The following is a 13,088-nucleotide window of genomic DNA, read 5'->3' on the forward strand; positions in this document are numbered from 1 at the left end:
CTTCTTTTAACCCTTCAGTGGAACAGACGCATTTATCATTTTAGTCCGGACATATGATATACCAAGATTTGATCAACTCACGGTGCACACAATGAAGGCATGCAACCACGGTAGTCGGAATTAAGGAATTGTCCGTGTCGTTCGATTTGTAATCTGTGTATATTTGAATTGATAATGTTATTTGCTTGCGTGAAGTCCAGGATACGTAATTTGAATATACAAGCTAAAGTCAGTTTTATGCTGAAAGCAAGCTAATCATTCTGTATTTATAACTTTCAAAGTGTAAAATTGGTAGATAGTGAGTGTTTGTTAGTTTTTAAAATTCAATTAAACTCTGCGTAATCTAAGCCATAGTAGATAATAGTAAAAAAATATTTGGTTATCTATAAAACATCTAAAATTAAGTATTGCATTAAGCCAGTACTTCTCAAACTTTTTTATACCACGGCCCCCGAAATCCTCAAAAATTTTAGTCTTTAGGAACCAACAGTACTTTATTTAACATTAATTATTGTTATATGTACATTTTTATCATGATTTTTTAGATTATGGTGGATTTATTCCTTTTGGTGTCCCCAAAAGTTCCCTACAGAAAAGCAAATGGTCATAAATTTGGAAATCATACTGATATCTTACAAAAACAATTAACTGTACGTAGTTTGTAATATCAGTAGATTCAACGAGTTGTATTGAAAAGAAGTTGCTCTGTTTAATGCGAGATATTAATCACGTTTTCATGATTTTTTTCTTCAAATACTGAAATATTTCGCGGCTCCCTGGTAGGAGGTCCAGGGCCCCCCAGTTTGAGAAGTACTGCATTAAACCATACCATAGAGGAATATTTTTTATCAATTATCAATTAAGGGCTCAATGGATTTGAAAAAACTAACCAGCACCATCTGCCAATTGTATCCTTAGTTCAATGCAAACAAATAAGTGTGACTGACAAAGTTTAGTGTGCACTATTTATGTCGGATTTTCACAGCCTACCTCCACCCTTTGGCCACTGGTAGGTAATATGGTTTTTTTGGTTACATGTAAATTGTAAGTAAAACATTTCACCGTAGCACAGTTTGCCGTGATTCCATCGGAAAGAGATGACCGTATACTATACGGTCTACAATTTTATTAGATTCAATAAGAACATTAATTCAATTTTCATAGCCGATTTTGGCAAAATTCAAGAATGAAAACCTAATCTAACCTAACATACCTTAACCTAACAAATAATCCTGTATGTCGGCTATTTTTTAAATTTGTTTGCCGCTGGCTTATTGTAAACCGACAAGAACCGTGTTTTATTAAGACATGAATTTTATCTCAGTACTATACAAGCCAAAGAGATAGGACGGTCGTTAATATATGACCATATATTTCCGATACAAACATTAATTCACGGTGAAATGTGATACAGCGAACTGCATACGTAGAAATTTCCAGACACGGTTTTTCTTATATTGAATAAATTTATTACGTAAGCAAGAATTAACTGTATTCGATATCAGTGCGTATTTACCTTTGGTGTGTGTGTGTGTGCGTAGTGCCTGAAATTGCCGAAAGGCAAATCTCGGATCGCAAAAAAACGACTCAAATGGAATAGTACAAAACTTAAACCGTATTTTATTTACGGCAGAAATAAATTATTTTAAAAAATCTCCTCATAAAACTAATTTATTGTAAAAAAACCACACACAATAGCGAGTTTCTTATGTTGAGTGAGAATTATACTTTGGACAAAGTGAATATACATAATATAATAAACATTATATTTCTTTATAATCCGCAGAGCAAAGTTCGGCAATAATAATATAGTAGAAATAATAATTACTGTCAATATATTATGACAAGATATTTACAAAAATATCTGTACCACAAAGCCCAGTACCTATGTCTCAAGTCCGATTTTGTACCTAAAGGATCATATTATTATAAGAGACAATTCACTTTTTGAGTATATCAGTTGGTCTATTCTATACACAAGTCGGCTATCGACGGCTAAAGTGATAAATATAATCACTTTATCATATTTATGTATTGAGGCGTTTAATTGTTACATGTTACATCTAAACTGTCAAAAAGTGGTATGTTTTAACAGACCTTCTCTTGGCTGTGTTAACTTTTAGAGCAAGATAGACAGTTTTGACAGTTTAGATCATGGCCCCCACAAGGGGGGGGGGCTGATAGGGCTCTAGCCTGGGGGCCCGGGCTCATGGGGGCCCCGGCATGGCGAGTCAACCAAATAAGTGAGATAAACACACATCACAAATTTGCTCTAATAGTAAAAAAGGCTATTTCCCTTTAATAATGATTATATTTTAAAATATCTGATAGTGCGATGTAATTTTGAATTGTGTCATTACTTGATAATAAACTTCACAATTAGAGTGGATGTAAGTATTAGAAATACACTAAATACCCTTAATTTTACCGTGAACGCCATTTGGAAAACGCTACTGTAGTGCGTCATACTGCCTTTAACCTTGGCGATAGGTAGGGGGGCCCGACAAATATCCTAGCCTTGGGGATGCAGGGGCCATGGTTTAGACGGTTAACAATTAAATCCCTCAATACATAAATATGATAAACTACCGTCGATAGCCGCCTTGTGTATAGAATACCTTCGCTGAAATTTTTAAAATCATAAAGACAACATCATCAACCAAACATCAAACGCCTTAAAAATATTAAAATACATTTTCCATTTTGGCCATTTTAATTGACAGTGTTTTGTACTATTTCATTAAAAATTCTTGACCAATCAGAATTCAAAATCAATTTCTATTCGTCAACATATGGTATTAATTATCTACACAGAGAATCGACGTGACCTCAACTCAGTCTAAACCGTGTCTGGAAAATTGTAAGTTCACAGTTCACCGTGAGCTGGCATTGAGATTGTGTTGTTCGAAACAAGATTTTTTGTCTAAGTAATTTTTAATACTAATATGAACTGTCAAGTATTGGTGAGAAAACATTGAATTAATTAAAATTTATATAATAATTTTTTAAACTTTAATTAGTGTTTACAACAAATAATTCTAATCTGTAAATTTGTTAGTATAAATAACAGCACAATCTCAATGCTATACGGCCATCTGTTCTATTTTCACTAAACTGCATACGTACAGTTTACATGTAACCAATCTGAACTGAGCTGATTTATTCTGTATGTATGTTTGTTTGTCTTGTTTGTCTGTATGTTCAAAATGACAATATATCGATACAAGCGGAAATAATGAGTATTTACACCTATTTGTTGATTAGATATTACACGGGTGTTTCTCTAGTTAAACAAAATGTTACTAAAGTTGTCAGCCATTACCAAGTTGTACATTTAAGAGATGGCATACTGCCAACTACAGCCAATAGCGACAAAGATGCCACTTTACTACCAAGTCTGTATGCGTCACTGCGTTAGGTTACATGTGTTTTTTGAATGTCAACTAAATTAAAGTTGATGAGTTGCAGTTTCGTCGAGTTTGTATGTGCGAGCCCGCTAAGACTAAAATAAACAAAGTGACCAAGGATGTCATATCAAAAGAAAAAATGTTAATACTTCGTTACCCTACTTTGAAAAGGTTCTAATTGCGCTTGACCATGTTTTGAGCTATGAGCATTTGAAATTTGGAATGGTCATTATTTTGAATATAAAAAGACATGTAGATAGAACTTTGGCATACTGCTAATTCCCATATTTAACAATAGATGACTCTGAAATGAACGCATATGATAGAATATGGCTAATGGAACCTTTTCATACCAGAATGTCAGTTAGAACCTTTTCATAGTAAGGTAACAACTTGGTATCGGTATATCATATCGACACCAATTTTCTATACCCGCTTAGTATCTAAGATTCTTCTAAAACACATTTTTGACATCTTCGATGTATTGGAATCTGGCTTCGTTTAATCTACAAATGAGAAGTAATCAAACAAGAATGAGGCATTACCGTCATGACGTACTCCGTGCACTTCCCCGTGTGCGGACAGTATGAGGGGAATTTGTTCTTGGCTTCTTCGACCTGGCCATTATCAGAGGCAGGACTGCGGTTTACTTTCGGGGGTGTAAAGAACCTAAAAGGCAGTAATTAATATTATAATAATTTCCATCAGCACTTTAATGATATGAAATGATCTTCACCAATTGTCAGTATCATAAAATGTTACTAAATCCATTTGGAAAGTCTGGGAGATACATTAATGTGGCAACATGATACAAGAAAAATCAATAGACCATGATAAGGAATCTCTATTATACAGGTTGAGTACAATGTATAACACCAAAAACTCAATGGTTGGGCCCTATCATGGTCGCTCTCATCCTTATTTTCCCACCTACCTCAAATCCCAGTTATTGTCGCAAGACCAGGCGACCAGCAGTCACGGGTCATGAATAGCATTCAGTTAGCTCAAGTTACCTTAAGACAACGGGCGCGCGTAAGCTTGGTAAAGCTAAGCCGCCGTTTATACAGACTGATTCAGAAGTAATCCGTGGACCACGGTCGGGTCAGCTTGATATAGTGTGACCATCGTCCAAGCGATAATTCTGACTACCTAGCTATAATACCGGCTCTTGTCATTCATCAACCTCATTCATCAAAAGTGTACCGTCAAGTACCACGCAACAGGTAACCCAACAAACAAACCATACCAGCCAGCCTCAACATCAATAAGGTTACCTGGCACCCTAACATAACCCCCTTCCCCAGCATCCACATCCACCATCACAATCATTCCATCACAAAATTACAGCCCACTATGGAAAGCGCAACCACTCAGATGTATTTCTTTTTAATAATATATTACATACATCAGTAACGAAGAGTGGAGGTAGGCTTAAGATCCGACATAAATATTGCACACTAAACTGTGTCAGTCAGATGTATTTGTTTTCATTGAACTAAGACTACAAATTGCAGATAATGTAGGTCAGTTGTTAAAATTCAATTAAACACAGCGTAAACCAAGCCATAATAGATAATAATCAAAAAATATTCATGCATCTATAAAATATCTAAAATTATGCCATTAAATCATACATAATTTTGGATACTTTATAGATAGAAGAATATTTTATAATTACATATTATGGTTTGGTTTAGTGATTTAATGAATTTTCTGTGATATTATGTATTCTTAATTCAACGAAAACAAATAAGTATGACTGAAAAAGTATGCACTATTCTTGTCGATCGCCCATAGAACACCTAAAATATTATGGTTTGGTTAAGGCACGGTTTGATTGATTTTTGAAAACTAACCAACACTATCTGCAATTTGTAGTCTTAGTTAAATGCAAACAAATATGTATGACTGACAAAGTTAAGTGTGCACTACATCGGATAATCCCCACTCTTCGCCACAGACTTACATAGTAAGAATAATGATCCAGGTCAATCCAACCACGAAATCCAAAATGACTATTGACACAGTATTCACAAGATATTTGAATCAATTTCAATCAAGAAAGTTTATGAATACCATAATTTAGTTTTATAAATCAATTGTTTCATTTCTAAATTCAGAATCGATAGAAATTTACATGTTATTATTATCAACTGTAGAAAGGAAAAAGGGCGTAATCCTCAGATTTTTCAAAATAGGTTTTATTGCATAATAACATTGCACGTGACTAAATACACTTACGTCCAAAGGATGTAAGCTAAATTTAGCTAACAATTTTCAAAAAAAAGAAGGAAGTGACGCAGGAAAAACGACTTATCCAACATTTTTGTTGTTTTTTTTTTAATTAACTAATAATTAATATCAGATTAGTGATATAAAAACCAAATTATTAATTATCATGCACTTCAAGGTTTTATCTATTTTGTATTTTAACTTTGACCAAAAATCATATTTTCAGATTTTTTTGCCTCCTGTATAATTTGATTTGTGTTGATTACGTCCTTTTTTCTTTCACAGTCGATATATTTACATTATAGTATAGTTTCCTTAAATCCATAGTCAAGAAGTGTTACTTCTGTAGTGAACACAAACCACACATTATTTTTTTCAAACATTATCTATGGTCAAATAATACAAATAAACTTGCACAGTAATAATATTCACCACAACATGCGAATATAGGTCTTTTAAAAATTACCACAAAGTAATATTATTAATACATGCATATTGTATTGTTATCACCCACCACAAAAGTGACATCCGTTTTGACTTGTCCCTCTCTTGTCGCATTAAGTAAAATAGGAATGAGCTACCGATCATGAAGAGGAGCGTCTCTCGAGCTGGAGTCCTTTTCAAGAAACCTTTATATTCTAGTGTTCGCACCCAGTATTCCAACACCTAGAAATAGGTCAATGTATATTATATAAATGTTAATTATTAAGGGCACATTAATAAGGGATACAATATGTAAATCGTACCTATACAGTTTGCCGTAGCACTGTTCACAGTTGTTTCGAAAAGAGATGGGCGTATAGCATTGTTCGTGGAACATTTCACCACAAAGTAAATTGTATGTACATTAAAGGTGAGTTGGAAATACTGTCACCAGTTTGTGTACTCAAGTCTCGGATGAAACTACCCATACTCAGTATGTGTGGCCCAATAAACTTATTCCAAAAAACTTTTGATGATATCATCGCGAGTTGCTGTTCTGTGCGCCCGCCAGACTTTCAACACTATTCACATTAAATGCGCGCGAACGAGATAGCACTTGAATATAAGTATATTTTAATTTATTAGTCTATTGCATTCGAATGTATAAACAATAGATCATAAATTTTGTGTCGCAGCACAGTGGTGAGATGATGCACAGGCTTAGGCTTGTTATAATTATGACCGCTCATCAAAACATGTATAAAATAAAAAAATTACTGTTATTCATTTTTGTTAACAAAAATATTATAACCTAACAGAAAAACAACTCATAAATTTAAAATGTGTTTAAAATTTTATAATAAATGGGACATTTCGAAAAGCGGAGCTCAGCGTATTTTTAGCGATTCTATTGAAGCCGATACACAGTCTTGAGTTCCATGAGCCGATACGTATTTCAAAAATACTAATATGGAGTTTGTTTTAGTTCCAGCACGCCAAACGCTCTATATAGTATTCCAAATAAAGTGTGTTTTTTTTAGAGGTATAGAACTTTAAGCTGGCAGCACTTTTTTAATTGGTGGCCATTTTGTCAGCTGTTAAGTGATTTATGTTTAGTTTGGTTTGGCATTTCAACATGAATAAACTGACGCCTGAACAACGCTTCAAAATTGTGAAAATATATTTTAAAACAAGATTGCCGTTGATCCCGATTTTCATAAGCGAATTTTGTTTAGCGATGAAGCTCACTTTTGGTTGAATGGATACGTCAATAAACAAAACTGCCGTATTTGGAGTGATGATAATCCTCAAGTGTATGTTGAGACACCGTTACATCCAGAAAAATTGACTGTTTGGTGTGCTTTATGGGCTGGTGGAATAATTGGTTCGTACTTCTTTAAAAACGATGCTGGCCAGAACGTTACAGTCAATGGTGACCGCTATAGAGCCATGATTACTGACTTTTTCGTTCATCAATTGAACAACCATGATGTGCAGGAGCTGTGGTTTCAACAAGACGGCGCAACATGTCACACAGCTCGTGCCACAATTGATTTATTGAAGGAAACGTTTGGAAACCGCATAGTTTCACGTTTCGAACCCGTGAATTGGCCTCCAAGATTGTGCGATTTAACGCCGCTTGACTATTTTCTGTGGGGATATGTGAAGTCGCTAGTCTACGCCGATAAGCCCGAAACGATTGACCACTTGGAGGACAACATTCGCCGCGTTATTGCCGATATACGGCCACAAATGTTGGAAAAAGTCATCGAAAATTGGACCTCCAGATTAGACTACGTCCGAGCCAGCCGTGGCAGTCATATGCCAGAAGTCATATTTAAATTATAATGCCAGAAGAGCATCTTTCGAATTAAGTAAATTTCATGTCAATATAAAAAGTCATCTTTGTTTTATTCCATTTAAAAGTTCTATACCTCTAAAAAAAAACACCCTTTACTAGTAAGTATTTTGGAGCAAGTTTCGATACTAAGTATTTTTTTATACTGGTAGTAAGTATACTTAGTCTTCAAAATCGACCAGTTTTCCCACCTCTAGTGTACATTACAAAATTAGATGCGCTTGTTTGCAGACAGTAATGTTCAAATTTTATTAGATTCAATATGAACATTAATTTTATATTGATTGGTATCAAATATCTGACAATAACGCTGTCATTAACATTAGATATTTGGCAGGTACCTACGACTTGATATGAGTACATACTTGCTGGTAACCTACTTTTGAACCATTCAGAATTCTATATAAATACATACAATATGATCGTATTTTTAGTTTATTTACCGACCTACTTTTTTCTGTCTTTTGTCTGTCCCTTTCTTCTGGTTTTTATTAAGTATTTTTAAGTTTCTTTTATTTTTTTAACTGTTGTTTGATTTAATAATAATAATAATTTTTGTAGTAGGTACTTATTCCACTTTCAATTAATTAATTCATTAAATCGCACCGTGAGTGTAGAACCAAGGCATCTGCAAATTTTTCAATTTCGAGATTAAATGCAAAACAACTGCAAAATTCGCGAACTTGATAATGTAAAAGTGAAGTAACTGAAAGAACATGCAATATAATGTAGATATAAACCAAATATTATGGTTTTTTTTAGAAACTCTATTTCTCCTAACAAAACGAAGACTTCAAACCCTAATAGGTATATCCAAAATATGTCTTTTGCCGATGCCTTTGTTTTACACTCACGGTGCGAAATGCTTGCAAATTAAATTATTCATACCTTCCTGATAATTATCTGACAGCGTTAATTCTTAATTATCTAAAAATCAGTTGACTAGTGCTTAAGATAGTTTATTTAAATATGTAAGTAATACTATGCATATGGCTCTTACATTTTAGAGATTAATATTTGAGTCTTACCAAATTAAAAAATGTGCTGATTACAAGGTATCTTCGATGGGGGGGCTCAAAAAATATGCCAACGCCACCCAAGAAGCTCGGGAGGAACACAGTTGAGTAATAGTGGAATTTGCTAAATATAAGATTTCTGGAAAAAGAAAACATTTCATTATTTTTTTATTTAATAGTTTGACAGCAAAAACAATAATAATTGATCCTATGGCTGGAATAATAGTGTTATCAAAAAATCTTCATTCTACGATAATGGCAGTTAGTCGGCTCGCACATTGGAACTCGTCACGCCTAAAAACGTGTCGAATATGTCGATGTGACGTCATCGTTGTTTGTTGCCAAATGGAGCTTCGCAGATTGATCGAATGCAAATGTTTCGTTTGAAAAAAACATCTGGCTGTTGCATTCGACATGTTGCATCCTTCCCGGGCTCCGAGTCGGAGGGTCGAAGTCACAAAGAAACACCTACGAATTGGTCATTCCTATACTGGCTCGCCGATCACCGCATTGAAATATCAATACGTTTTGAAGGCTACGCGCGACTGAAGCTAGATAGATGTGTGAGGTTGTGTCATGCAACACTGGCCGCCCGTTCTCGGAAGTTTTGATTTATGGCGGTCAGCCACACGAGGCGAGTTGTGATGTGCGAGCCGGCTTAAACGTTTAGTCGTCTATGTATTATAGAAATAATCTTATATCAGATCATCAGCCAAGGTAGATCCACTGCAGGATGAACGCCTCCCCTAGGTCTTACACTTTTCTCAGTCCCTAGTTCTTCACTGCCACGTACATATATCGAACTTTATGAGTTTGCCTCTGTGGTTATTTATTGCCCCTTGGGTACCACTGTATGACAGCATTTCTCCAGCAGTCGTCCACTTGCCGAGCAAAATGTATTTCGTCTACTTGGCGACCTCTATGTATTGTGTATTTTTGTCTGCCTCCTTATCCATTGGTTTATTTTGTGGTTTTTCCGCATTACATGCACCTTTCCATGCCATGTTTTGATAATCGTAATTTAATTTTGATTTCTCTTACATTAATTAAAGCAAAATTCGTAATAAAAAACACTTAATTTTTGTTATTTTAATAATGACATTATGAATTCTCTTTAAAATTATTATATGGCATTAAGGTACTATTTATAGTATTTACTTTGATTCATAGCCATTTTTCTATTAGGTGTGTTTCTGAAGTGTGTCCAAATTATTTGCATCTGTACATGCATTATTTAATCTAATTTAGTTTAATTAAAGTATAATCCCACCAAATACCGACCATACAGATTTTCGTGGGGAATCTTTCTAATATGTAGGTACTGAATATTGCTGCCAAAAGTTGGTAAGTCTCGAAATCATGTTATGGAGTAATTGCAATTAAAAAGTTTGACGTGCCCTCCAAAATCAGACATAATGCTAATTTCTTTGCGTTATATGCGCATGTTCTATATATCAGATAACCTTGAATTTTTTCCCTAGCGTACATATTTATATAATATAGACACATAATACATTGTTAACTCTGAATACCTAAATTATCGACTTAACAAATTTTGGCAGCAACCCCATAATTATATTATTTATTAGTTTTATTTACCTTAATAAACAGTTGAATGTGACGAAAGTTGTGCCTACAAATAGACCGAACGCTCCCGAATATAAGTACGATTTGAATTGTTTCAGGAGATATTGTTTGTCGTTGATTTTCTTCCCTTTCAATATTAACTGCACCTGTAACAACAAGAAAAACAACCATTAGTAACCAAGTAACTGTACAAAATATTTTGATCTTTTTATGTAAGTAAGTAGTTAGGAGATCATTTGAATCATCCCAAAGATCCATTTCTGTCTCACATAATATAATGGCACAATTCAGGCAATCCACATTACGTATTTTTTTTAAAGAGATCATTGTGCCACCGCTGTGCAATTTGTATTTTATAAAGTTTCAAAGTAACTACAAATGGTATTTTATAATATGTTTGTTTGTGAAATGTACCAGTAGAAGTGTATTCTCTCTTTATCATAGGTGTTTGGTTTTTTAATTATTTTCATTGAAATTATGTTTAATTTATTTTTTATTATAAACTATCAAGGGATTCTTTTAAATTTAAATGACATTATTTGCCTTTGAATTCATGATGATTGATTTAATTCCTTATAACATACACTATTAATATTTATTTTATGCAATTAGGTGCATTTATGTTTTTTGAAAACCTAGGAAAATTTAATTGAATTATTATTGAACAGACAATTTCTTATAATGTCATAGAGTAGAACCTCGGTAAATCCAGATAATCGAAAACTATTTTTTTAGGAAATGTCACTTTTTTAATTACTTTTTTAATATATTTTTTTAAATCACAACTTTTTATTATAATCAATCATGCAAAACTGATGATCATTTAAATCCAGATAATCGAGGGTACAGCTGTGTTTAATTATTGCCAATATTATTTACATTAAATAACTTTGTCTTATAATCTGCGTAAATATTAGCTGTAACATTTGATAATGTCCTATTGAAGCGGACGAAATGGATCCGGGTTGATTTTAGTATACTAAGTATTTGAAATAAGAACTACATACATATTATTTTATTTTAATTAATAACGACCCATCCTTATCTGTATGTATGTACTACATAACGCGGTCTAGACTTATAGCGCCTGTACACGTGCATGGATTTACTTGCACCAATAGTGTGTATTTTAAACTATCGCAATAATAACTTTTTAGACGTAAAAGTACTGACTGTCTCGCAAATCTCATTCTTCAAGAGTGAACGAGACGAAATGTTGTCATTTTATTATACTATTTGACAGTCGTAAAAATTGGTTAACCTCAAAATGAGTCTGCACGGTGTAGTTGGTTTATTTCCGGCAGATTCGTCACTATCGTTCTACTGCGCAGGTTCAGATATCGAACAAATTCCAATCAACAATTCAGAAGCTTCCGAACTTTTTTGATTCATGCATGCAATTTTGCAACTCGCAGGATAATACATGTTTACACGTGCATTTTCTTGTAATACGCAATAATACGTACTGTCAGCAGTAAAACCATGCACGTGTAAATGGGGTTCAGCTCTTACTGTTTAGCTCTATAATTAAATCCATTATCTCCCAAATGTCTTTTTAATATACTAAGTATGTGAAAAAAGAACTACATACATATTATTGTATTTTATTTTAATTATTAACGGCCCACGTGCTCGTCGTAGGTCAAAATTGAGTTTTTATTGTATATTCAAACCATGATCCTGGACACTCCTTAAACGTTGTAGATAATCTATTTATATAATTTTGAAGCCTTATTATCCTTTATAGTTATTTTAAACATTTGATGACTGCATAAAGTATTTTTGTTACATAAAATAGTATTCTTTTAAACCTCTCGCTCTAATGTTTTAGAATATAGTCATATTTCGGTACATAATTGTGCAGTGGTGTTAAGATTTTTTACATTTATTAATTTTTAAACGCATTTATGAAACCATTAGTATAATTTATTATGAGATAATTTTTGTAAAATATTCACGATAAAAAATTATATTGATAATCTCTGTGATCCCAAATTTGACAAGAATTAGGCATTTTATTATTCAAAAAATCGGCAAGATTAACACATTTGAAGATGATTCTAAAGATATTTATTATAAGCTATGTCTTTGACCATTCAAGTGTGATAAACATCTTATGAATAATGATTGCTTTATAATAATTATTGACCTAAGAATAAGGTAGTGTTATTTTGAAATACGCCATTTCTTTTGTCATTCCCTAGTAGTTAAGCTACAACATACGGCCGTAGCCATAAATTGCCAAACTATAATTAAAGTAGGGAGTAAAATTATGTTAACGCGCGTGTTTGAGCATGTTCGACGAGCATGTCCCCCCTTAATGATCTATCCTTGTCCCTCCATACCTAACATATGTGTACCCGTCTGGTAAGGAGGTTACACAGAACAGATAATAAATAGAATTCCGATAGACCAATACAGTAAATTTTGAAGCAGAGTTTTGAATGTGTGAGTGCCCTACGAAAATGAACCACGCATTATAGACGTGCAATAGTGTGTGTAATACACCAATATTAAATGAGCGTCAATGCATAAACCGAGACCAGTTATCAGTATTCGACGTAT

General features: G+C 33.5%; 1 protein-coding gene across 1 annotated transcript in view; it reads right to left on the bottom strand.

Annotated features, from left to right (window-relative positions):
- Nucleotides 1-13,088, bottom strand: part of LOC147073109 (transmembrane protein 135-like) — a 39,937-nt gene that overhangs the window by 5,348 nt on the left and 21,501 nt on the right. Inside the window, exons 2-5 of the mRNA XM_085945328.1 lie at nt 10,536-10,669; nt 8,949-9,075; nt 6,154-6,305; nt 3,953-4,076 (exon numbers count right to left, since the gene is read on the bottom strand). Coding sequence (XP_085801454.1) covers nt 3,953-4,076; nt 6,154-6,305; nt 8,949-9,075; nt 10,536-10,669 — 537 coding nt within the window. The remainder of the gene's footprint in view (nt 1-3,952; nt 4,077-6,153; nt 6,306-8,948; nt 9,076-10,535; nt 10,670-13,088) is intronic.

This window comes from Rhyacophila brunnea, unplaced genomic scaffold, assembly GCF_057557595.1.
Source record: "Rhyacophila brunnea isolate RB1 unplaced genomic scaffold, BYU_Rbru_1.0 scaffold_18, whole genome shotgun sequence".
NCBI lineage: Eukaryota > Metazoa > Arthropoda > Insecta > Trichoptera > Rhyacophilidae > Rhyacophila > Rhyacophila brunnea.